This window comes from Mercurialis annua, linkage group LG6 (assembly GCF_937616625.2).
Source record: "Mercurialis annua linkage group LG6, ddMerAnnu1.2, whole genome shotgun sequence".
Taxonomy (NCBI): domain Eukaryota; kingdom Viridiplantae; phylum Streptophyta; class Magnoliopsida; order Malpighiales; family Euphorbiaceae; genus Mercurialis; species Mercurialis annua.
Window position 1 is genome coordinate 43,434,289 of NC_065575.1, and position 23,319 is coordinate 43,457,607.

At 31.9% G+C, this 23,319-nt stretch overlaps 2 protein-coding genes and 1 pseudogene across 2 annotated transcripts; 2 read left to right on the top strand and 1 right to left on the bottom strand.

The window, feature by feature from the left end:
- Nucleotides 1–814: 814 nt before the first annotated feature.
- On the top strand, nt 815–4,311 carry LOC126686299 (protein indeterminate-domain 7-like). The gene is made up of 4 exons (XM_050380338.2): nt 815–1,064; nt 1,831–2,227; nt 3,592–4,048; nt 4,129–4,311. The coding sequence occupies exons 1-4, from the start codon at nt 917–919 to the stop codon at nt 4,162–4,164; spliced, it is 1,038 nt and encodes a 345-aa protein (XP_050236295.1). The 5' UTR covers nt 815–916; the 3' UTR covers nt 4,165–4,311.
- A 3,935-nt stretch (nt 4,312–8,246) lies between these two features.
- On the top strand, nt 8,247–14,611 carry LOC126686492 (psbP domain-containing protein 7, chloroplastic-like; annotated as a pseudogene).
- Nucleotides 14,612–14,694: 83 nt separating this feature from the next.
- LOC126686493 (E3 ubiquitin-protein ligase JMJ24-like) lies at nt 14,695–22,184 on the bottom strand. Its single transcript, XM_050380551.2, has 13 exons — nt 21,956–22,184; nt 21,266–21,847; nt 20,987–21,129; nt 20,813–20,912; nt 20,553–20,685; nt 20,414–20,467; nt 19,435–20,108; nt 18,978–19,307; nt 18,403–18,801; nt 18,237–18,309; nt 15,784–15,869; nt 15,285–15,409; nt 14,695–15,036 (listed from the first exon to the last, which is right to left on the bottom strand). The coding sequence occupies exons 2-13, from the start codon at nt 21,785–21,787 to the stop codon at nt 14,781–14,783; spliced, it is 2,895 nt and encodes a 964-aa protein (XP_050236508.1). The 5' UTR covers nt 21,788–21,847; nt 21,956–22,184; the 3' UTR covers nt 14,695–14,780.
- Between the last annotated feature and the right edge of the window lie 1,135 nt (nt 22,185–23,319).

The following is a 23,319-nucleotide window of genomic DNA, read 5'->3' on the forward strand; positions in this document are numbered from 1 at the left end:
AGTTCAAATACTTTTCACTTTGAAGTTCAAAAAAATGCTGTTTCCATTTAAAAAAGAATTGCAGTATACTTCTGTAGAATGTTATTATGCTTGAGAGTTTATGATCAATATTTGGTTTATACATATACGTTAGCTGCTTGTTAAACTGATGAGACTTGCCCCTTTAATGATTTGAATCTTTTGTATGAACAAGTTAAAGCCGTGATCTTTTTCTTGCTGTTCAAAACCCAATCTGTAGCCATCTTAACCAAATCTAATAACCAGCATCCAATTTTCAATCAAAGAAACCCGACATACTGCTAAAGGTAGGTAGGAGACAATCCAGAACCAAATATTTACTTCTCACGTTCTTGATCCAGATTCGTTCTTCAGTTGCCTCTTTTGTGTCACTCTCGAACATATCATTTACAGAGACGGCAGAAAGTTTCTTTTTTCGGTTAGGATTAAGTTAGAACTGACAGAAGAAGAACAGATGCCTTTAATTACCGACGGATATGTATGAGAATAATCAAATAACAGTTTTAGTTTGCTAATGTGGATTTGTTTTACCATGTATGCATCTATCTAGACGTATTTTATGGTGCTCACTCGGGTTTCACATAGCATATAATATTTTCATCCAGGACTTTTAGTTTAGATATTAATTTATAGTTCAGGGACTACAAAAAAGACTAAAGTCTTATAAAGGATTAGATAAACAAAGAATACAAATTACAGGAGCGGGTTAAGCCTTTTTGTTTTCTTAAGCCTAAATATGCAGTAATTAAATCTTTATTTAAGGTACAAACAAATCAAAAGGCAAAGAAAGAAACAAGAGAGTTTGGTGAGCTGCACCAGAAAAGAAAATAAAGACTTTCAAATTAGAGGGTTTAACTCAAATACATATCTTAATTTTTGTTATTTTCTTTCATTGTTAATGTCAAATAATACAGGTGATGATGGAAGTTTCTCTTCTGTTGTTGGAAAAGAAGTCGAAGAACAACGACTGAATCACCACTTGAACTCCATAGCTAATTCAACTGCAACTCAGAAAAGGAAGAGGAAATTACCTGGAAACTCAGCAGGTAACGTATATATATATTGCAGGATGCATGTTTTGAATTCTTTGTAATTGATTTTCCATATATTTTCTGTATTTTATTGGCTGCACCATTTTATTTCTACATGATATACTCTAAGAAACCTACTTTGATTTTGATTTCGTTTGTTGTTTTGAAACTGGTGAAAAAGAATCTATTAAGACCTCTCTGCAGCTTCCTCTCTCACTCTCACTTAATATTTTTAATTTTCTCAAAATTATTAATGTTCTTAAGAACCTAATTACACACTAATCATATATGTATTTGTATATTTTCATTATTAACATATAAACCGAAACCCTGAAAGTCTAAAATAAACTAAAAATCTAGACTTGTACTTGTTCATACTTCAAATCCAATGAACATATTCATTGATCAGGCGTGTTAGAGATTGTAATAAAATTACTTCAAGTTGAATTTTTGGATGGATTGATTACTTAACACTTTTATCCACCATGCGTATAGCTCAAATGGTAAAAGAGTTGGAGAATTAGTTGGGGGACAAACAATGAGGTCATTGATTCGAAATCCCATTTCCACTTGAAATTTGTATAATACGCTGGAATTGATTGTTACGATTCGTATTGAAGTTGGAATGATGATTGGCTCCTAAGCTAATTTTCACAGAATTTATTAATTCGTATGGATCTGAATAACTCGTAAAAATATTCCTCATTAAAAAAAAACTATTAATTGCCTGAAGTTTTTGTGTAACCATAAAGTAATTCAAGCTGTGTATATATTTATGCAGACCCTAGTGCAGAAGTTATTGCATTATCACCACACACACTTATGGCTAAAAACAGCTTCCTATGTGAAATTTGCAACAAAGGTTTCCAAAGAGACCAAAATCTGCAGTTACATCTAAGAGGGCATAATCTACCATCGAAGCTTAAGCAAAGAACAAGCGATGAAACCAAGAAAAGGGTTTATGTGTGTCCAGAGTCTTCATGTGTTCATCATAATCCGAAACGAGCATTCGGCGATCTTATAGGAATCAAGAAACATTTTAGTCCAAAACATGGTGAAAAGAAATGGAAATGTGAAAAATGCTTAAAGAAATTCGCTGTGCAATCTGATTGGAACGCTCATTTCGTGACTTGTGGTACCAAGGAGTATAAATGTGATTGTGGCATCATCTTCTCCAGGTTAGCTCACTTATACCAATCAAACTGAATTTAATTAGGTCGTAATTTAGTTGATTTTGCTCATATGACAGCCATATTGAATGTTTGTCCTTTTTGTTCAATTTATTGGATTTTCCTTCGATAGGATATTATTTAATGACTGGCATGTGAGTAAAATCATATGTAATTTATTCAATTATGAAAAATTGGTTACAACTGAAATAAAAAATTTAAATCAGGGTATAATTGATAAAGTTAAAAGATTTAGTTAGAATTGATAAAAATGCACATGTTTAATTTTTTGTATCATTAGGCCTTTTCATTATCTAGTTCATTTTTTAACTAATAAAATTGCTAAACAACATGAATTAGTTAATCACGCTACTAATTACATCAGCTTGTCTCTTGTTCATGAACGAGGATTAAACATTTTAGCTGTAGTTTATATTTATTATTAACTAATCAGTATAGCGTTTTGCATTGTATTTGATATATAACTAGAATAAATTGCTAGCTTATATATCTTTGAGTTTGTGTTTGACTAATGTGCAATTATGAAATCATTATTTGAAAATAAAGTCTTAATCATTATTTTTAAAATGTTAATTCAATAAAATTAGCTTGTTCATTATAATCAAAATGACTAATTCAAGTTTCAAAGTTTGAATTTGTGTGGTCCATACAATTGGATTGGACGGCGGATTATCTTTATTTTTGGGGAAAATATATTTTTCTTAACAAGGACACCGGTAACTTACACTAACCTTTCTTGAACTATTTTCTCTCCAAATCATCCATAAATTTTAATTCGTATTTTAATAGGGTCTAAACTCTTATTTAATTTGGTCGTTCATGCCGTGAGTTTCTCATTACTCCGTTAATTTTCGATGATGAAAGTCCATTGGATTACATGTCAGCCAACTTTAATTCTATTGAACCCATAGAAAATCTTAAAATTTCTATGGAACTCATTAAAATCTCAAAAAAGAAAATCACATTGCTGGAGGATTTTCTATTGATTTAATAGAATTTTTGAGATTTTAATGAGTTAAATAGCATCTCACCTGGCCTAAATGTCACGAAATGGCCTATCAAGTCAAGTGACACGTTATCAAATATTAACGGATTTAGAAAAAACTCACGGCATGAACAACTAAGTTCTTAAATAAAAATTTGGGAACAATTACTGCTGTACGAACTAACATTTAGGGACGGTTAGTATAAATTACCCTAGAACACTATAAGTCTTTTGCCATATATATCAAATATTATATCCAATTAGCTATTAGCTATACTTACAATAATCTTGCAAATTTCTTTAAATAGTATATGGTTGCTTGATTAACTTATTAATTTGGTTAGATTTATATAATAATACGATGCAGGAGGGATAGCTTCATTACTCATAGAGCTTTTTGTGAAGAAGATATCAAAGCAAGCCGGCCGCCAATTATACCCAATCTCATATCCATGCCTATTATAAACAACACCACCCATGAACATCAAACTTCTTTAGCATCCATTTTCAATCATCTTGACATTGAAACACCGTCAGAAACCATGTTTTCCGGCAACACTTCAGCTAGCCTTCTTGGTGGTGCAATAATGTCAAATTCTTCTTCTTTTCCTCCCCTTCAGATAAATGCAAATTCATTAGCTAGCCCGGCTTTAATGTCAGTTCAAAAAGCAGCTCAAATTGCTGCATCTGCGAATTTGACAAGCTTCTCTGTTACTGGCGTCACACTTTCAACATTGTCTGCAATTCAGACACAAAATGATCATCACCAGATAACATTGGTGGCGGATTCAGAAATGTTTCATGGTGTGCAAAAACATAATATGGTATATATTTTATTATAGTTTTATAAAGTTGGGATCCATATTAATTGTATTATTTTAAAAAATTAATATGCTCTGCATAGGACCGCTCATGCCAGAAACAAGGAAAAGGAAGGTGAAGATCGAGTCATTGCTTTGACCATATTTGAGAAGTCTATGTGGAATGTTTGAGTAATGTATATAGGATAATCTTTATTTATCCCATCAATTTATCTTCGAAATACTATTATCCTCGTGATTTTAAAAAAAGCCGATTGTTTTTTCTTTGATATTTGATTAAATGTAATTTCCTCTTCCGTCCGTTAGTTTCATTGTCATATGGTTTGAACAAAAAAAGGGGTTAATTTTTTATTTATTTTTTTAATTTAGTTTTAACAATTAGATCTTTTGACCAAATCAACTTACGGACTTGATTAACAGAGAGAAAATAATAAATTTAGTCGAATAGTTGAATTTTTAAAAGTTATGGAGATATTAGTATCCCGGGCCTATACGTGGATCAACCTTTGAAGTGTATTATTAATAGTCTTGCTAGAGAGCAAGATGAAGAGGGATTTTGGCACACAAGAATTAGTAAGCAAAATTTAGTGTGAATGTAGAAGAAATAATAAAAATAAAAGTTAATTTTCAAGTGTCTAGAAAATTATTTTATATTATGAACTGTAAAGAGTGGTTGGAGATTTTAATATAGGCTCATATTATAATAATCAAATGCCAACATGCATCCAAAAGTTTAAACCAAAAATATTTGATAAATTGTCAAGTGCTGAATATCTTTTTATGTATGGTTTATATTAGGTTTAAACCAAAAACATGCCAAGTGGCACATTAAAATTTTACCAAGTGGCTATTATTCATTTAATATTAATATAAAAATTATTAATTATTAATTATTAATTATTAATTAATAATATATAATCTTGAGCTATTTAGAGAAAATGAACAAAAACATGCCAAGTGGCACATTAAAATTTTACCAAGTGGCTATTATTCATTTAATATTAGTATAAAAATTAATAATTAATATTAATAATTTAAAGTTATGAAATATGAAAAGTTAAAACTTGCAATAATTTAATATGTTTCATAACCTATAAATATTAATAGTATATCAAAACTCTTAAACTTTTATAACTTTAACTAATTTTTTTTCAAATTCCATCCACATCAAATTTATAAAACTCTATAAGTCTAAATTTTAATTAATTTTGAGCCATTTAAAGAGAATAAACAAACACATACCAAGTGACATATTAAAATTTTACCAAGTGGAAATTATTCATTTAATATTATAAAAAAATAATAATTAATATTAATATTTTAAGTTATAAAATATAAAAAGTTGAAACTTGCAATATTATAATTTGTTTCATAATCTATAAATATTAATAGATATCAAAACTCTTAAGATTTTATACTTTAAACATGAATAAAAACTTTTCAAATTTCATCACCATCAAATTTATAAAACTTTATAACTCTAAATTTTATATAATTAAACTAAATTTTTAAAAAAATTCATATTTTTAATATATAATAATATAAAAAATTCAAATCTCATAATTTAAAAATATATTTTATTGAATATTACATATATTTAAAATAATATTATAAGAAGAATCAAATTATGAGAATTATAATATATTTTATATTATTACATGCTAAATATATGACAAAAAAATTAAATTAAATTTAGTTAATTAAAATAATATTATAAATTTGATGGTTATAAAATTTGAAGAGTTTTTATTTATATTTATAAATTATAAAATATTAATATATATATATATATATATATATATATATATATATACACACACACCCCCCTAATCATAAACAAACATGGTTTTTTTAGAGTTTTTTATAGTTATTTCTTTCTATTTTTTCACATTTGATATTGTCTAACATTCAACTATTTTTCACGATAAAAGAACTTTTAACCATTCATAATGAAGTACTCTTGGAGTAAGTATCGTTTATTTTTTTGATATTATTTAATTTACGTGTATCGTTTTTGATGTTATATTTTAATTTATTTTGATGACATGTGGTCTAACTCGCAAAAGAAATCAAAGAAACGAAGATTGAAAGCTATTAAAATATATATGTTTTAGATATGAAACAAACTATCGTAATTATATGATTCCAATAATAATTTTTATCTTATGAGATATGATTTCAATAAGAATGTCGATCTTATGAGGTTCATCAAAACATTTCAACGTAAAATATTATATGTTTTTTTAATTTAACTCTTTTTACATTGAATTAATTAAAGGATGACAAATATTTTCTAAGAAATGTCCTTTTTATTTATTTATATGACATTTTTTTATTTTTTTACTATATTTATAAAAAATACACTAATAAAAATTTAATTATTAATTTCAAATATTTAGTTATAATATTGTTATTTATATGTTATGGAATATGATTTTGTTTGAAAATAAATAAAAATAATTAAATTTAATCTTATTAAATTTTTGAGTGTCCTGATTATGAATGAATTTTTATGAAGTTTATGTGTAGTTATAATATATGTTCAAAAATTATGACATTTGACTCTATTAACGTTTAAAATATATGAAGAGTTTTTATTGTACTGAAAAGTTATGAAATTTATTAGATTTATAAATTAAAAGATAGAAAATATTTTTTAAAATTATTATTAAAACCACCCGCGCAACGCGCGGTCATCGACCTAGTATTTATAAAATATTAGGTTAAGTCAACTATAAATGGGATAATTTCAAATTTGGTATCTTAATTTGTTCGAAAATGACAATTTAGTACTTGAATAAATATTTATGACAATGTAGGCTTTTTTTAAGAGAGACATTTAGGGTTTGAACGGGCTAAAAATTGATAAATAATTATTTTTAGGGACATTGCAAAATAAATACTAAAGTTTTTATTTTGTAACGATTTTATCCCATTGTCGAAAATATTACAAAAAAAAATCATAATTTTTTTATTTTTTGCATTTGTAGTCCAAACCGTTTTTCAAAAAAAAATTACACACGTGGCAACCAAATTAGATACATGAATTTACATATTAAATCCCAAATTTTTAAAAACGTACAAATAAAAGAATAGAAATTTGTAAAAAAAAAAATCATTTCAAACTTTATTTATAACATTATTATGATATTGAATTTTTTTTACTCTTTTATTCTAATATTTATTTCAGTACTCTAACTGATTAAAATAAAATAAAATAATATTCTTTCTAATTTTATTTTTAAGAAATTTTTTCTTTTGTCAACGGCTAAATTATTTTTAAAAGCTGTGGTAAATCATGTATTCAAAACCATTTAAAACTGTTAGAAATAGTGGCAAATTTATTGCTTTTACAAAAAAATTGTGCCTTTTATAGAAATGTCTATTTTTTGCTAAATGTTTGCAAAAATATATTTTAAATTTTCTTTTCTTTGCAAAAATATGATAATTTGGTAGATCATTGTTAGATTATTGGTAGATAGATTATTTTTATTAAAATGTTATTTTTACAATAGTAAAAAATTAAAACATATTTTTATAAAAAAAAACGTATAGGGTATAATTTCCTCAAAAATATTGGGAATATGTTAAAAATACTCCGTTCTCTAAAATATTTGCAAAAATACTTCGTTTTTTAAAATATAGTTTTTTTACCCTTTTTTCAAACATTTATTTTTTTACTCTAGAATTTTTTTTACTTTGAAAATTTATAAAAATACTCCGTTTTTTTTTGAAACTGTTTAAAACTGTTTTATAAACGGTTTCAAAAATGTAAATTTAAAAACTGTTTGAAACCTATTGAAACTGTATTAGAAACGTTTTTTTTTTAAATCGGTCTTAAATTATTATTTTTAAAACCATTTGAAATCCCATTAGAAACTGTCTTTGAAACGGTTTATAAAACAATTTCAATTTTATTTTTTTTGAAACCACGTTTGAAACTATATTCGAAAACGGTATATAAAACAGTTTCAAATTGTGTTTTTTGAAACTGTTTGAAACTGCGGAGTAAAAAAATAAATATTTAAAATTTTGAGGTACGACTAAAAATATATATTTTTTGGAGTATTGTGGGGTATTTTTATAAATATTTTTAATTTTTTAGATATTTTTGCAAATGTCCCAAAAATATTTGATATATCAGGACCCAACAGGCCCATCTTTAGCCTGTGTAGTAAAACCCATAAATGATCATCTCTTCACAGACCAATATTTGAGGAAGCACAGCAAAAATTGTGTGGCTCCAACATTTTCCCAAAAAAGAAACCGAACACTCCTACACTATCTTTTTCAGATAGCCATGGCACTGCATGATTTTCATGCATCCCATTGCAAAGCTGCCTCAGGTCAAAATAAAGAAGAATTCCCGAGGATTCCGGCCGAGCAATTCGCACCTTTAGCGTCCACATTCAGGCGACGATTACTGGTCGGTGTTGGCTCAGCTTCTTTAGTAGCCGTTGGTGCAAATTTTGGTGGAATTACAAGTTTTGTCCTCGGATTATCCCCGGAAAATGGTCGAAATCTTAAGCTGGATGTGCTTTACCCAATTCAAGGGTATGGCCGATGTATTCAAACGAATGAAGGATTCGGTTAGTAAGTTGAAATTATTACGTTCATTTGATTGTGAATTCAAAACTGAGATTTGAAGCATTTTATTGATAACATGAATGGGGGAATCCGAAATCATTGATTCAATAGAAGAAAATAGAATACAAAAGTATAGAGGCTAACAATAGAAGAGAAAGACTTAAACCTTAAAATAACATAAGACGTCTTTATATAGGCAAAACTAAGCAATAAAGGAAAAGACCATACTACCCTACAATAGCATATTTAATTACGCTAACATCCCTCCTCAAACTCATGATGCGATAGCAATGAGCATAGAGAATTTGTCAGTCAAAAAACGAAAGCGCAAAGAGGATAATGACTTAGTAAACAAATCTGCAAGTTGTAAGGAAGAACAGACAAATGGCAATGTCAACGTACCATTCTGAAGATGATGGCGAGTAATATGATAGTCAATCTCAATATGCTTGGTCCTTTCGTGGAAAACCGAGTTATGAGCAATCTGAATAGCACTCTTATTATCACAGTGTAAAAGAGTTGGTTGCCGCAAAGAAACACCCATATCAGCAAGCAACCATCGCAGCCAAACGATTTCACAAGTAGTAGAAGGCATAGCACGATATTCGGCCTCTGTTGAAGACAGAGATATAACATCCTGCTTCTTACTTTTCCAAGAGATAAGGGAATCACCTGGAAAAATACAAAAGCCAGTAGTGGACTTGCGGTCAGTAGGATCACCAGCCCAATCAGCATCAGAGTAAGCACATAACTCCAAAGATGAAGTAGAGGAAAGTAAAAGAGTCTGAAACTGAGTGCCACGGAGATATCTCAAGATGCGAATAACAGCAGCCCAATGAACTGTAGTAGGAGAAGTAACAAACTGACTGACTATGTGAACAGCATATGCAATATTAGGGCGAGTGATAGTGAGATAACCCAAACTTCCAACAACTGTTCTATAAAGACTCGGATCTGGCAGTGGAGACCCATCAGAAATAGAGTACCGCGCATTGAGCTCAATTGGAGTATCAACAGTCTTGTTATCCGAGAGGCGAACACGCTCAAAAATATCAGAAATATACTTAGATTGAGAAAGAAGATACCCTTTTGGAGAAGAAGCAACTTCAATACCCAAAAAGTAACGAAGGGGACCTAAGTCTTTTATAGCAAAACTTCGAGTCAACTCGGACTTCAACAAGCTAATCCTAACAACATCATCACCTGTAATAATCATATCATCAACATAAAGAGAGAGCAATATTCGACCAGCCGAGGTACACTTGACAAACAAAGCAGAATCATGGTTACTCGAAGAAAAACCAAGAGAAATAATATAGAAAATTTCTCAAGTCAGGCACGGGGAGCCTGTTTGAGACCATAAAGAGCCTTTCTAAGTTTGCAGACTTCACCAGGTTGATGATCAATACCAGGAGGAGGAACTATATAGACTTCTTCATGAAGGTCGCCATTCAGAAAGGCATTTTTAACATCCATTTGAGTGATATCCCAATGGAGAACAGAAGCAACCGCAATCAGAGTTCGAACTGTAGTCATCTTCGCAACAGGAGCAAAAGTCTCCTCATAATCCATACCACATTCCTGAGAATAACCCTTAGCAACCAAGCAAGCTTTATATCTTTCAATAGATCCATCAGCCTTAGTTTTAATCTTATAGACCCAACGAGAACCAATAGCACGTTTTCCTGCAAGAAGAGACACTAAATCCCAAGTATGAGTTTGGTGAAGAGCAGTTAGCTCCTCAGCCATAGCATGCTGCCAAAGAGGATCAATAATTGCCTCTTTGAAAGATGAAGGCTCAGAAAGACAATGAATAGAAGCAAGGAATGAAGAAAAAGAACTGGAAAGACAAGAGTAATCAAAATCAGGTTGTTTAGTAGACTTACAATTTCGTACAAGATAACGATGTTCAGTAGTATCCGCAGTCTCAGAAGATGATTGGGTAGTGACTGTAGTTGAGGGGCCAATAGGAGTGTCAGGATGGGCAGCAAGAGGTATCTCATCATCATCAGCAGTAAAAGGATCAATGGAAACAAAATCAGGCATAGATATACTGTGAGAACGGTCGGAAATTGTAAAATAAGGAATATGTTCAAGAAAGACAACATGACGAGAAACATATAGCTTATGACTAACTGGATCAAAACAACGATACCCCTTTTGTCCTGCACCATAACCAAGAATAACACATATAGCAGACCGTGAAGTTAACTTACTCCGCTGAACATGAGAAAGAAGAACAAAACATGTAGAACCAAAAACACGAAGAGAAGAATAATCTGGAAGACAACCATACAATCTCTCATAAGGAGACAAGCCAAAATTTTGAGAAATATGAATTCTATTAATCAAATAAACAGAAGTAAGAGTTTCCTCCCCCCAAAATTCACTAAGAACACTAGCAGACAGTAAAAGTGACCTAGCAGTCTCAAGAATATGCATATGTTTCCTTTCAGCAACCCCATTTTGTTCAGGAGTATCGGTGCAAGAAGTTTGATAAATTGTGCCATCTAAAGAAAGAAGTTCCTTAAAAGTATGAGAAGTATATTTGCCCCCTAAATCACATCTAAAACATTTAATAACAGCTGCATGTTGAGTTTTCACAAGAGAGCAAAACTCATTATAAATGCTAAAAAAGTCGGAGCGACATTTCATAAGATAAATCCAACAATAACGACTGCAGTCGTCAATAAAAGAGACATAATAACGAGAGCCCCCCCTTTGTAGAAACAGGAGAGGGTCCCCAAATATCAGAATGGATAAGATCAAAAGGTGCAACAGAAAATGTATTACGTTTAGGAAAAGGCAAACAGAAAACTTTGCAAATTTACAACCACTGCAATCAGAAATATCATGAGTTTTTAAATCTCCTAAAACTTCTGAAGACGCTAAAAATTGTAAACGAGACCTAGAGAGATGACCAAGGCGAGAATGCCACAAATAAAACCCAGAAGAAGACTGACTCAAACTAAAAGACGAAACATCCACAGCAGGAACAACAACCGTAATCTTAGAAGTTTTGAGCTGATCCAATATATAAAGTCCTCATTCCCTATGGTCGGTCCCAATCACTTCCCGAGACTTTGGATCCTGAACATAACAAGCAGAAGAAGAAAAGGAAACTAAGCAACCATTATCACAAATTTGACCAACAGAAGTAAGATTTAAAGTAACACTAGGAATATGATAAACATTAGATAAGGACAAAGAAGGTGCAATAACTGAACCAACACCTTTCAAGGGCATAGGTGTACCACTCGCACTCATGACATGAAAGGAAACTTTAGGGGTCAAAGAAGTAAAAGATGATAAATTAGATGGCATATGATTAGAAGCACCAGAATCTAAAATCCAGGAGGAAGAAGATATACCTGACGAACTAGATGACAAACCTATTTGAGATGAAGCTGACATTGCATGCGGCTGAGATGCAAGAACTAGTGAAACTGCTCAATCATTGATGGATCTAAAGAAGAAGTCGTCAGTGCATTGTGAGGGCGAGGAAGAAGAGGAGGTCCATTATGAGGAGCTGGAGGTCGGTAACTCCATTGTTGAGGCTGTTGATGGGGCTGATGAGGCTGTTGCTGAGCATACTGCTGCTTTCCTCTACCCAACTTTGGACATTTTGATTTCCAATGACCTTTCTGCTTACAAAAACTACATTCACCATGAGCAACAGTTCCATAAGGCCTAACTTGAGAATTAAAATTTGGTCGCGGAGGCATGGCGAAGACTGATGGAGTAGAGACCATAGAAACTTCCTTTGCAGCAGACGGTTTAAGACGAATTTCCTCAGCCAAAAATTCACTAACAACAGAATCAACAGAAGGCAGCGGATTGCGATGAAGAATTGACCCACAAAGTCCTTCAAACTCATTACGAAGAGCCATTAAAAATTGTACCAATCTCTGCTCCTCTCTTCGTGCAATATAAGGCCTAAAGGCGCGTAATTCAGCAGATTATGTGAGAGCCAGTTGATCCCACAAATCTGTCATAGCATCATAAAATTCCTGAATACTCATGCTTTTCTGCTGCAGAGCACGAATATCAGACTCCAACTGGTACTGTTTTGCAAAGTTAGACTATGTGTACAGTCTAACTAGATGATCCCAAACCTCCTTAGCTGTCTCATACTTTGCTAACTAGGTACCTATCGAGTACTTAACAGAATTATTGATCCAAGTAATTATCTTGGAATTAGCAACTTCCCACTTATCTAACAAAGACACATAATCAGCAGCTGTGCCATCCGCAGGTTTAACAAAAGCACCCGAAATATAACCCCATTTTTGTTTACCCTTCATAAAAAATTTCATCACATAACTCTAATACGCATAATTTTTACCATCTAACTGAACACTAACTGCTTGAAGCGAACCATCTCTAGTTTCATCCATAGTAAATAATCAATAGAAAAATAACAAATTAAATCAACAAATCAGAGAGAACAAACCCAAAAGATGAGCTGAGAAGACGATCAACAGAAGAAAAAAAATCGCCAATCGGACGAACAACCAAAATTAAATTACCAACAATTTCGAATAACGAATAATCACCAACAGACGCGCAATCACAAAAAAATCACCCAATACCATGATAACATTAATGGGGGAATCCGAAATCATTGATTCAATAGAAGAAAATAGATTAGAAAGGTATAGAGGCTAACAATAGAAGAGAAAGCCTTAAACCCTAAAATAACATAAGACGCCTTTATATAGGCAAAACTAAGTAATAAAGAAAAAAATTATACTACCCTACAATAGCATATTTAATTACGCTAACATTTATGTGGTGGAAAACAGAGTTTATTTATCCGGCGAGTTGGGTCGGTGATCAGACACTACTGTATCGAGCAGCTGAGAAGAAGGAATTAGAGAGATCAATTGATCCGCCGCCTCTTTATAATGATAATAGACGGCGAAAGAATGTGAATGAACCGGTTGTGGCGTTTGGTCCGCCGGGTTCTAGCGGTGAGCTTAATGTTAGCGTAATTGTCTCGCCGGTGCCTCTTGATTTCAAGTGAGTTTCTTCTGCTTTGATACCGTACTTTCTTATTTTTACAGTTTAGTTACCGAACTTCAAAACATAACAAATTAGTTAATGTGGACAGTTTTTTTTAACAAAGTACGGTCAATTTATGGCTACGTGGCGGCCGGTTTGTGCTTTAACTCCCTCTTACCATCAATAATATAAATCAAAGACATCTCAATCCTTTACCATGTGACGATTTTACTCTCCTAAATTTGAAATTTTAAAGTGAAATTCGGCTGCCATGAGTCACTAAAAGTATAGTACATTAACTAATTTATTACGCTTTATAAATTAGTTACCAAATTGTAAAAAAAGTGCATAACTGGATAACCCTCGGTATCAATTACTCCAATTTCTCCTCTCAAGTTTCAGCTCATGGTTAATTCACTCTTATAAAACAATGCCTTTGAATTTATCAAATGCAATCTATTAGCTGAAATTTGTAAATTTTAAAAACAAGTTTTAGGGCTAATTGATCAAAATTGATAAATTCACAGGGTTGATTTATGACAGTTAATTTTGAAGTAAACTTATCATGAATTACAATTTGAAGGGGTAAATTGATAGTAAACCGAAATCAAATCGTTGGTGTTTGATATATTAGTATCTCAACCTTGCAGGATAGAAGCGTTTGGAGGACCAAAGGAGGTGGGAGAAGCTATAGTTAAGACGATAACCGCGTCGACTTCATCTAGTCGACGACCGGATGTGAAAGGAACTTTGATAGAATCGAGCATGAGGGGGATTCTTTAAGGAATGTTAGGTACTACGAGCTGGAATTCAGAGTCGAAAGCCCTTCGTTTCAACGTCATAACGTAGCAGTTTGTTGTGCTCGCGGTGGCCGGTTATACACCTTAAATGCTCAAGCACCAGAATCAACATGGAAAAATGTTTCAGCAGATTTTCACAGAATTGCTGAATCATTCAGACTCATAGCTTGACATAATTCTAACAAACACTCGCCAGTCCAAAAAGTGTTCTGTCTGGTTTCCTGTCTTCTGTAGCAGTTAATCCTAACGGTATTAAAATGAAGGCACAAATGTTGAATATTATACAGGTACAAATCCAAAATGTGCTGAGATTACAAATGTTACATTTGAACATATCTATACATTTAAACGGTTCTATCAAGCACCATATAAGGAAGATTTTGACAATTAATATTTTCTTCTATATCTAAATTACAATTACTGTGCATTAGAGTTCGAGAACAACTTATCTCTCTTTGCTTAGAAATTTTCTCCAAGTTATCAGAAACTGCTGCAGTTAGATTAGGATCCTCAAATCCTATCTCTGCACTCAGTCTGCAATAGAAACATAAATCTTTCAGAATTCCGACAAAGGTGCATAAGACATACAACGAGTATTTACTATAATTCCGTTCTCGTTATTTGCTAACAGGAATAAGAGAATTAAAACTTGAAATTCTGACAAAAAAAAGTGTAGGCAAATTTCAGGAACGAGTTGCTTACTTGGGATCAAGACCCAATTAAAAACTAACAAAATTATTGATAGGATCAGATTAAGGAAAGCGAGATTGGAAGAAAATCCCCAGACGAACAAAAAAAAAATTCTAGCAAAAGGAAGCACTAATACTTTTAAGGAATATTTTCTTTGCCTGACCTCTAAAACTTGAATTTTTGTTTCGTGATCATTTGGAAGACAGCGTATTTCCTCAGCCATCCTAGCAGCCTCTCCCACACTTTCAGGTGACAAGAAATCAAGAGCCAATAGAACAGTGGACTGCAAATAAAGCAATAACACAACATTAATTAAAATAAGGCTACTTTGAACAGATCTAAATTAAGCATAGAAACGGCTCAATGAATCACGATTTTTCATTTCCTTTTCCGCTTCTTTTGGACTGTACCTTTCTGTTTAGTAAATGAAGTATATTTTTTACTGCCAACTTTTTTGATTATTGCCCGACCTCTATTTATGATCATGCTTTTCACCATTAATTACAATTGCCTGGGCTCGTTAATGTGGTAATGATAATGACTATCAATGAATTGGAAACCAGTTGAATCCAACATTTGGAAGTAAATTATACAAAAGATTAACATCTACTTAACATTTGCATTTGAGGAGCATAGATAAGTTTAGACAATGCTCACCTTAAGATTCCTCATTTGGAAAGGGCATCCTGCAGGAACAAAGACAGCTTCCCCCAATTTCTGTTCAAATGACCATGGCTCAACTCCTAATATAGAAAGAATCATAATTTCCATTTTAGACCAAAAAAGTACATTACTTATAAAGGATCCATGATAAAGCATTATTGACAAAATGGCAAACAAATGCGATGAAAACATCAACATTATCACCACAAGGAAAACAGTAAAGATCAGCTTCCCCCAATTTCTGTTCAAATGACCATGGCTCAACTCCTAATATAGAAAGAATCATAATTTCCATTTTAGACCAAAAAAGTACATTACTTATAAAGGATCCATGATAAAGCATTATTGACAAAATGGCAAACAAATGCGATGAAAACATCAACATTATCACCACAAGGAAAACAGTAAAGATCAGCAGCATTAAAGAATCTATATCTAGGATAAAAAAAAGTAAAGCATACTACTTGCAACAGAAGCATTGCGTATCTATATGCTTTGGAAAATCAAAGAAGATGGTCAAAATGTAAAGAAGTTCCTTCAGAAACTAAATAGTAGCCTACATAGTGTGTTTCAAGAAAACTAGCGATTACTGTTTGACCATGCATTTGTACATCAGAAGAAACAAGGCTTAATACATCTGCGTGTCCCTGCACTTTTCTGTTTTTGCACATAAGGTCCCTGCACTAAAATATCCATCATTAAATCCCTGCACTTTAACTTCCATCATCCCCATGTCCCTCTATTGAGGCGAGTGTTGACGCCGTTAACGCACTTTCAGTTTTCTTAATTTTAGATCCCTGCACTTTTAATTTTTTAATGTTACGTCCCTGCACTTTTAATGTTGAGATTATGTATAAATGTGCACTAATTTTTAGTTTAATAAAATTAAATTTAAGTATAAAATATTAAAACTAATATTTTTAAAGGGTACAAATTTAACATATTTAAATAATAATAATGTCAAAAATTATATCTTTTAGCTATTATTTTATTGAAAATTTCATTCATTCTTACTGAATGTTTAATGTATTATTATTCATCTATAAAAAAAAATTATTTATTTATTTTATTATGTTGAAAATAAAAGTGAATTTAATTTTTTTAACAAGTAAACATTAACTTAGAGAAATAAAACGAATTTAATATTTTTTATTAAATAATTAAAATAATATTCTATATCGATAAATTTTAATTTTTTAAATAATATGATAACATCGCACTTAGAGGTGTAAATGGACGTTGATCTTGATATATGTCAAATTCGAAGTTGAGTATGTTATATAAACTTACAAGTTCGAGCTATCTACTTCCATTTTTAAAGGAGACATATCAAGCGGAAGTCTGAATGAATTTCTAATTTCTTAATAATTTTTTATGTTACCTTTAATTTTTTTTTTTTAAACTACTGTTGAATATTTCTTGAGTAAGGGCCTCATTCACGAAATATATTCTAATATTTAAATCATATTTATTTTGATAAAATGATTGTTAATATAATTTTATTAAATCTTTAAATTATAAATTACTTAACTTTAAATAAAAAATAAAATTAATTAATTTTTTAATTATATTAAAAAATAAAAGTGAACTAGATTTTTTATTTTTTAAAAGTAAATATTAACTAACCTAAATAAAACTAATTTTAATAGTATTTATTAATTATTAAAATGATTTTTTATATCAATGATTTTTTTTAAATAATATATAACAACATCGCACTTACAGAAGTAAACAAACGTATTCTCAAAAAAAAGTAAACAGGCGTCGATCCTCATATATGTCAATTTTGAATTTGAGTGTTATATAAACTTACAAAACAAAGCTGACTGCTTCCATTTCTAATAAAAAATAATAAATAATAATATTTTTATTAATTTAAAAAATATTTTTATTGTTAATTTAAACATTATAAAAAGTTAATTAAATTGCATTAACATCTTATATTATTAATTAAAAATTATATATTTTTTTAAAATATATATATATTAAAATAAATTTTTATATGAAAACAATTATAAGGACTTTGTTTACATAAAATTAAAGTGTAGGGACCTTATTTGTATAAATCAAAAGTGCAGGAACCTTATTTGTATATATCAAACTACAAAACTGAATACTAGTCTCATTAACGGCGCGTGTACTGCACGCGCTAACAGAACCTTAACAGAGGGACCTTGGGATGATGGAAGTTAAAGTGCAGGGATTTAATAATGGGGTACTTTAGTGCAGGGACCTTATGTGCAAAAACAGAAAAGTGCAGGGACACGCAGATGTATTAAGCCAAGAAACAATTTGTAAATTTTGAATGCCATATATAGCTTGTCCGATGCAAAGTAAGAGCCTCAAATCAAAGATATGCTCCTCAAGGAAAAAGGTCTTAACATGTCATTGGTACCACAAAAATGCAAATGAGTTTACAAAAGAAACAATGACGACATATTTCTTACCAAATTCTTCCCTTAGCTTGCTTATGTGATGCCCATTCAGGAAAGATGTTCCATCATAAAGAGAATGTGTCACCTGGCATCCATATCACAACATCATTAACATGCATTAATAGAAGCCAGGAAAAAATGTACACTTTTAAGATGCACTTAAAAATTGATCCCCTACATTGTCAGGCTTGCCAAAATCCATAGGGTGTTTTTGCAAATATTTAACCAATTCTGGAACATCCTGCCGGCGAAAGATATCCCAATGTACCCCTGGACGAGTTTCTTCCATTAATTTTTTATCCTTTATCCTCTCAATGTCATCATTTTCGTTGTTAGCTTCAACCTCTTGATCATCAATTCTCTTAATCTCTCCCACTTGAGTTGGAATTCCAACCCCTTGATCCTCCTCCATTATCTCAACCTTATCTGCAGGTATCTTTGTCTTATTTTGCATACCATGCCCACTAGGCAAAAGATCAGGCAACATTTCCTCGCCTGAGATTGTATCTTGGTTGAGTGACTCATTCCCTTCGAAACCTTTTGGCTTCACTTCATGCATATGAGCCAACAGATATACCTGCACAAAATTCGCCAAATGCCATTACACATTATTTTGTTTACTAATTTACCGTCCTAGATCAAAGAGGGGTTAAGAATAAGATAAGCATTTGAAAAATCCCTTTGTTGGTTCTCTAATGCATTTAAACTTCAAACAGCAGCAGTACATAATTTAGAGATTCAGCAAGTACTCACCATGTCACGCATTTTGTTATGGAGATTGGTCACCGAATCTCCTCTACCAAGTTCCTCATTGGTCCCATAAGAAATATAAATTTTGGGTCCAGCGTCATTCTGCAAGGAATAGTGAAGCAACTTTGCTGCAACATTCAGAAGACCCAACCTTGAATGGATATACTCAAGAAGAGGCAGTTTACTGATAAAATCAGGTCTCTGATATAATAAGAACTCTTCAGAAGCACCAGGAGGAGGCCAATCCTTCAACTTCAACATCTGTAGCGAACCATCTTCACCCCTTCTTCCTTCTGAGTATCCTTTGATAAACTGACCAAGTTCAATATCAACCTGCAGGCACATCAAGCGACATGGAAAGAAATCAGAGTGAAATTAATCAACGAGCAGCACAGATTAATTAACTGACATTTACAAAAACACATGGACCACAAACCAAAATAGATAGAGCAGAACTCACCTCAGACAAGCTTAAAAAATCTATGGCCTTCACAATTCGGTTCCCGTCTTTCATTTTCTCATCTGATGTTTCCTGAATTCCCTTCCATATAACCATCGGATTCCAGCTGGAACTAGATAAGCTATCAAATAACTTTTTCACAATAACAGGCTCGCCCTTGACCCAATGTTTCCTGAATTTGTTTATCCCTTCAGCTTTTAGATCTTCAGATGATGGACAATATAAGATATTGTCATCACTGTACTCCCTGTAAGCACACTGTGTGGAATCATTGAACCCGGACGTAGACAGAGTGCTAGCATTACTGACCTTACAGCCAGTGACCATTTCCTCCACATTTTTCACCAATTTCGCAATCCAGTTCATCTTAAAAATGCGACTTAGTTTCAGTGATGAGTGATTACAGCCACCATACTCCTTCGGTGGGCATGGAATGCTACCATCAGGGTTCGCTTTCCAGCCAGGATACTTATCTGATATACAAAGTCTTGCTCTGGAATCTTTCACTTGCTTTGACACAGCCTCCTTGTCTTGACTTCCCCCAGCCATTTGGTCTTCTACTGCATCATGTAGTAATGCTTCCCGAAGATCTTGACAGCAATGAAGACACAGATCATACAGGCAATTTCCACAATGCCGATGATAATCAATGATGGGTATCCTACATATGTTGCTGCGAGAAAATACATCACAGTGAACTGCAAGCTTGAAAATAAGGAGTGGTCACAATACTTATATATCATGCAATAAACCCCACTAGAAATCAGACGAGCAAACAACCAACCTTATGTAATTAATCAACAGAAGTTTCTTGAAGAATGAGATTGATGAAATAAAAATAAAATATTAGATTATTTATAACAAAGAGAAAAACCAGCCTCCTGATCATATTACATATAATGGAACAAACACATCATGAAAATAGAAAATTAACTAATTTCCACAAAAAGAAAATATAAGCAGCACAAGTGCCCTTATCAGCACATCTGCTCATCCGCATTCAATTTGGCCCTGACAAGATCTATATCAGTTCCTGAAAACATAAACCCAAATTCGTAAGCATGGTAAAAAAAACTTAAAACAGACGGAAATATGTCATAGAAACATTGAAATCTTACCATGAAACTTTTTCTCCAGTTCTACTTCAAAACATTGCTCTTGATGGATCTGCTTAACTACAGGAAGAACAGAAGACAATAGGCAGTAGAGATACTGCAACTTGTCTAAAACAGGTATCTCCCGTATTCTTACCTACAGCTCATAGAAAACAACATAACTGGTCTGCATAAAGAAAATTATTTAATTTTTTTTTACTATACAGCAAAACACTGTAATAAAGTGAATGCCCCTTTTAATTTTAAACCTGGAAAACAAATACCTTGACCATATTATCCCCTCGTAAGCACACCTTGCAATTACAAATACCATGACATGCAGGACAAACCTTCTCAATTTCTTCCAGTGAGATATCTGAGTACCTAGAAGTAAAGAACTAACATTCATTATGCTTCCATTGGAAATAAAAGCCATATGCCCAAGAGGTAAACCTCACCATGTAGAGATACAATGATCACAAAAGCCTCTTCTGTCACATTTGCGAATCCTGATCACTCTGCTCCTATCAATTCTTCGACACTGATGACAAATTTCGTCCACAGCATCTTCGATAGAATATGTACTTCCATCAGAGTGTTCCTGAAGCAACATGTTCATCTCAGCATTGACAAATTAAAACAGGATAGAAAAAACCAAACACAACATAAACAGCATCACATTAAGTTGGGGTAAACATCAAATCATGAAAATACAAAAAAAAATAAAAATTGCTAACCATCATAGCACTGGCATCAAAGCTCCTTTGGGATCTACTCCTGGATGAATCTATAGCGGAAAGAGGCGGTGTTTTGTAGGACTTCCAAGTCTCTTCAAACTCTACATCTCTTTGCAAATCATCGTCATTTGATCTTAAAGAATTGCGCATAGACGAACTCCTCACAGGTGTTTCAGGCGAATATTGAGCCAGATTGTTCTCTTTATACTTCTTAGTCGGAGGTGAATAGTCCTCAATCTTCACAGTAGTGAACGGGGTATCAAAATCGTCAATCTTACTCTCCAAGTATATATCAGTTTCCCCCAACGATTTCCTTTTCGCCTTCTTTAAACTAGCTCGTAAAGAGGAATTAGCAGCTCTCCTTTTCGCCTGGATGTAGTGTTTCTCACACACAGTTTTATCCGGCATAGACATGGCAGTGCATCTCCACTGTTTCCCATCCGACCCCTTGCAACGCAAATCATCGGAAATTCCAACATTCTCCTCGCCGTTCCCGGAAGCTGACTGTGGGTTATTATCCATCAAATAGTAAAGATTTAGCAGTACTAATAAACCCACCAGGTTTACGCCCAAAAAACCAAGCTGAAAAAACCCAATTAAACCTTGTAAACTACAACTCAAAATACAGCAGCAATTAAGAATTAGGGTTTCAAGAAGTGGAGAGAATAATAGTAAAGGGGGCAATAATACCTAATAATATGTAATAGCAGAAGGAGAAGCGTGCTGCGACTGCGAGTCATTGAGAATTTTAAAGTTTTACTAATTTTGCAGAATTTTCTGAACCTGGTCTGAGTTTATTTAAGTTTTTTTTTTTTAAAGTTTTTTTTTCGGACAGCTTGGGTTTTTCATGATTCCATTCAATACGTTCATGGGAAATTCTAACCTAGACCTGGTCCATGGATTTTCCATACACCTATCCAATGATACGTTCATAATCTCGCCAATATGGTTATTAACGTTTATGGTCATGTTCCTATCACTTTCTAACTGCTAGAGATTTGATTCTAATCTTTTGAATGCAAGGCCTATTTTTTTTTTGCTCCTAACACTCTATTTAGATGAGATGAGTTGAAGTGTAAGTAATGGAAAGGTAAAAAAGGGTAAAAATAGAAAGGGAAGGGAAAGGAAAGTGCTTACCTTCCCTTTGTTTGGGAGGAGAATTTTAAAAGAGTGTAAAGTAAAGGAAAATTAAATAATAGTATAATTACTAAAATAGTTTTATAATTTTAAAAAAACATAATATAGATTGAAATTGGATATTATATTTATTTAAAAAATTTATAATTTAATTTTAATGTAGTTACCTATGTTTTTTTATTAGAATTTTAAAATTTTTAAAAAACAAAATTTTTTTCATCATTAAATTTAAGCAAATTAATATTCCTGATAAAAATAATTAAATATTAAATGATATGTGTTGTAGTAGAAAAAATTTATTTTTAACGGTTTACATATTCATTACCATCTTAATTTTTTTAATATATTATAAAATGAAAATAAGCAAATTAAAATAATAATTAGTAGTTAATTTACATAAAAAATAATTTTTTAAAATAAAATATAACTATATTTTTAAGTCTGGTAATATTTTACAGACGATCAAATAAAATTAACAGTTAACTTCATATAAAATAATAACTTCTACTGTTATAGCAAATAAAAATAAAATTAATATTTTTTGTTTAAAATAAAAATAAAACTAATAAAAAAGCATTAACATCATTAGTTATTTCATTTCCATCACTTACACTCCAATTTGGAGTGTAAGAAAAGTGGGGGTTTTCATGAGTTGGGAGCGTAAGACTTCCCTTCCCTTTCCCTTCCCCTTCCTTTAAATTTTATCTTCCAATCAAGGGTAAGTAATTCACCTTCCTTTCTTTACCCTCCCTTCCCCTTCCTTACCCCCAATACAAACAGAGTCTAAACCTCTTGAGTTTTTCCAATATCTCTTATGGTTCTCTATTTCTATTAACTATATCATCCATGATTTATAAAGAAGCCTCTATACTATATTTCAGAACCATATTTTACGTGTTTTGGGGCTAACTTCCCTA